This window comes from Eimeria mitis, genomic scaffold (assembly GCF_000499745.2).
Source record: "Eimeria mitis Houghton genomic scaffold, Emh_scaff882, whole genome shotgun sequence".
Lineage (NCBI taxonomy): Eukaryota > Apicomplexa > Conoidasida > Eucoccidiorida > Eimeriidae > Eimeria > Eimeria mitis.
Window position 1 is genome coordinate 1,727 of NW_013576489.1, and position 2,053 is coordinate 3,779.

The 2,053-nt window shown below is 46.2% G+C and overlaps 1 protein-coding gene across 1 annotated transcript in view; it reads right to left on the reverse strand.

Annotated features, from left to right (window-relative positions):
• Positions 1 to 1,787: 1,787 nt before the first annotated feature.
• The window catches only part of EMH_0024480 (uncharacterized protein), a gene marked incomplete at both ends in the record, with an annotated part of 2,080 nt that continues 1,814 nt past the window's right edge, over positions 1,788 to 2,053 (reverse strand). The window contains one exon of the mRNA XM_013502307.1: positions 1,788 to 1,847. Within this exon, the coding sequence (XP_013357761.1) occupies positions 1,788 to 1,847 (60 nt within the window). The remainder of the gene's footprint in view (positions 1,848 to 2,053) is intronic.

The following is a 2,053-nucleotide window of genomic DNA, read 5'->3' on the forward strand; positions in this document are numbered from 1 at the left end:
TGCGAGGGTTTAGGGTTTAGGGTTTGTGTTTATGCTACTCAGCGATGACCCAGTAGCGCAAGAAGCAGCTCCAACAACAACAGAAATAACACTCTTTATGTCTTTCGGTAAACCCTAAACCCTAAACCCTCATAAACCCTAAACCCTAAACTCTCATAAACCCTAGAAAACCCTACTTGCACATGCTCATACTCCAACACTTAGTAGCCAGAAACCCTAAACCCTAAACCCTCAATTATAGTTTTGTAGGTATTGAATGGCTTAGGGTTTTTGAGGGTTTAGGGTTTTTGAGGGTTTAGGGTTTGCGAGGGTTTAGGGTTTAGGGTTTGTGAGGGTTTGTGAGGGTTTACAGTCTTCGGGATGTGGTGCGCTGCCAGCGCCATCGGCCTGCGATATGCAACGCGGATATGGAAACCCTGTAAACCCTAAACCCTAAACCCTAAACCCTAAACCCTAAACCCTGATGGGGCTGCAATAAATATACTCTAGAAGCTCTGTAAACCCTAAACCCTAAACCCTAAACCCTAGGCATCGCTGGTGACGNAATAAATATACTCTAGAAGCTCTGTAAACCCTAAACCCTAAACCCTAAACCCTAGGCATCGCTGGTGACGTCCGGCGACGACTGTCTGCGCATTTGGGTGTTGTAGCAGAGCCTGTCCCCTAAACCCTCAAACCACTAAACCCTAAACCCTAAACCCTAAACCCTAAACCCTAAACCCTGATGTATATGTGTGTGATGCAGGCCTAGCTTTGTTCTCTTTTTGTTGTTTGCTTCTGAGCGTTTGTTTTATTTTTTTTTATTTATATTTTAAGCGACAGAGACAAATAGATGTAAACAAAGAATTTCTTAAAGGAATTTCACTCACATCCAAAGAACAACTCGTAAACCCTAAACCCTCATAAACCCTAAACCCTCATAAACCCTAAACCCTAAACCCTAAACCCTAAAGTGTAAACCCTAAACCCTATTTTTCTATTTCTAGAAAGCAAATTTCAAACACAGACAAAGGAAAACATAAACCCTAAACCCTAAAAACACCCTAAACTCGTAACAACTCAAAGCCGACTAAACCCTAAGCCCTAAACCCTAAACCCTAAACCCTCAAGCATGTGATGATTCGTTGCAGATTGGATCCGAAGACGAGAACGTCTCCGAGTGAAGATAAATGGTTTAGGGTTTAGGGTTTAGGGTTTGGGGGTAGCCAAAAGAAGAAGAGCAGAGCAACAGCTAGGGTTTANGGTTTAGGGTTTAGGGTTTAGGGTTTGGGGGTAGCCAAAAGAAGAAGAGCAGAGCAACAGCTAGGGTTTAGGGTTTAGGGTTTAGGGTTTAGGGTTTGTTCAGCGAGAGGGGCTGCGGCGGCCTGTAAAGCTTTCGTTAGTAGCTCTATCTTAGCATCCTACAGCACAAGCACCAAACCCTAAACCCTAAACCCTAAACCCTAAACCCTAGACAGTAGACCCGAAGCTCAGTCAGCAGCAACGCAGCAAGCGAGGGGCGTCTCAGCTAAAAACTAGGGTTTAGGGTTTAGGGTTTAGGGTTTAGAGAGTACCCGCAGCTGCAGCAGCTTTTGTAGGCTTTCTGCTTTTGCTGCTAGTATAGCGTTTGTCTCCTTGAGCTCCTGAATTGTTGTTTCTCTCTCCGCCTGTAAACCCTAAACCCTAAACCCTAAACCCTAAACCCTAAACCCTAGGACCACAAGAGCGAGCCGCTGCTACTGCACTGTCTGCCGCCAACACTCTACAGGATTCTGAGGGTTTAGGGTTTAGGGTTTAGGGTTTTGTTACTAGAAGCGCCGCCCATTCTTGCTGGCTTGTAGGCCGAGGAGGGGCTTGCGGTGCGCAGCCTGAACACAAACCCTAAACCCTAAACCCTAAACCCTAAACCCTAAACCCTNTCAGAGCTTCAGCCTGACCGCAAACCCTAAACCCTAAACCCTAAACCCTAAACCCTAAACCCTAAACCCTCACAAGCCGTATGCATGTATGACCCCTTGCGAGAAGCGGGGCGCAGCGCTGAGAGCTGTGAAGACTGGAGTCCCCATAACCCCCT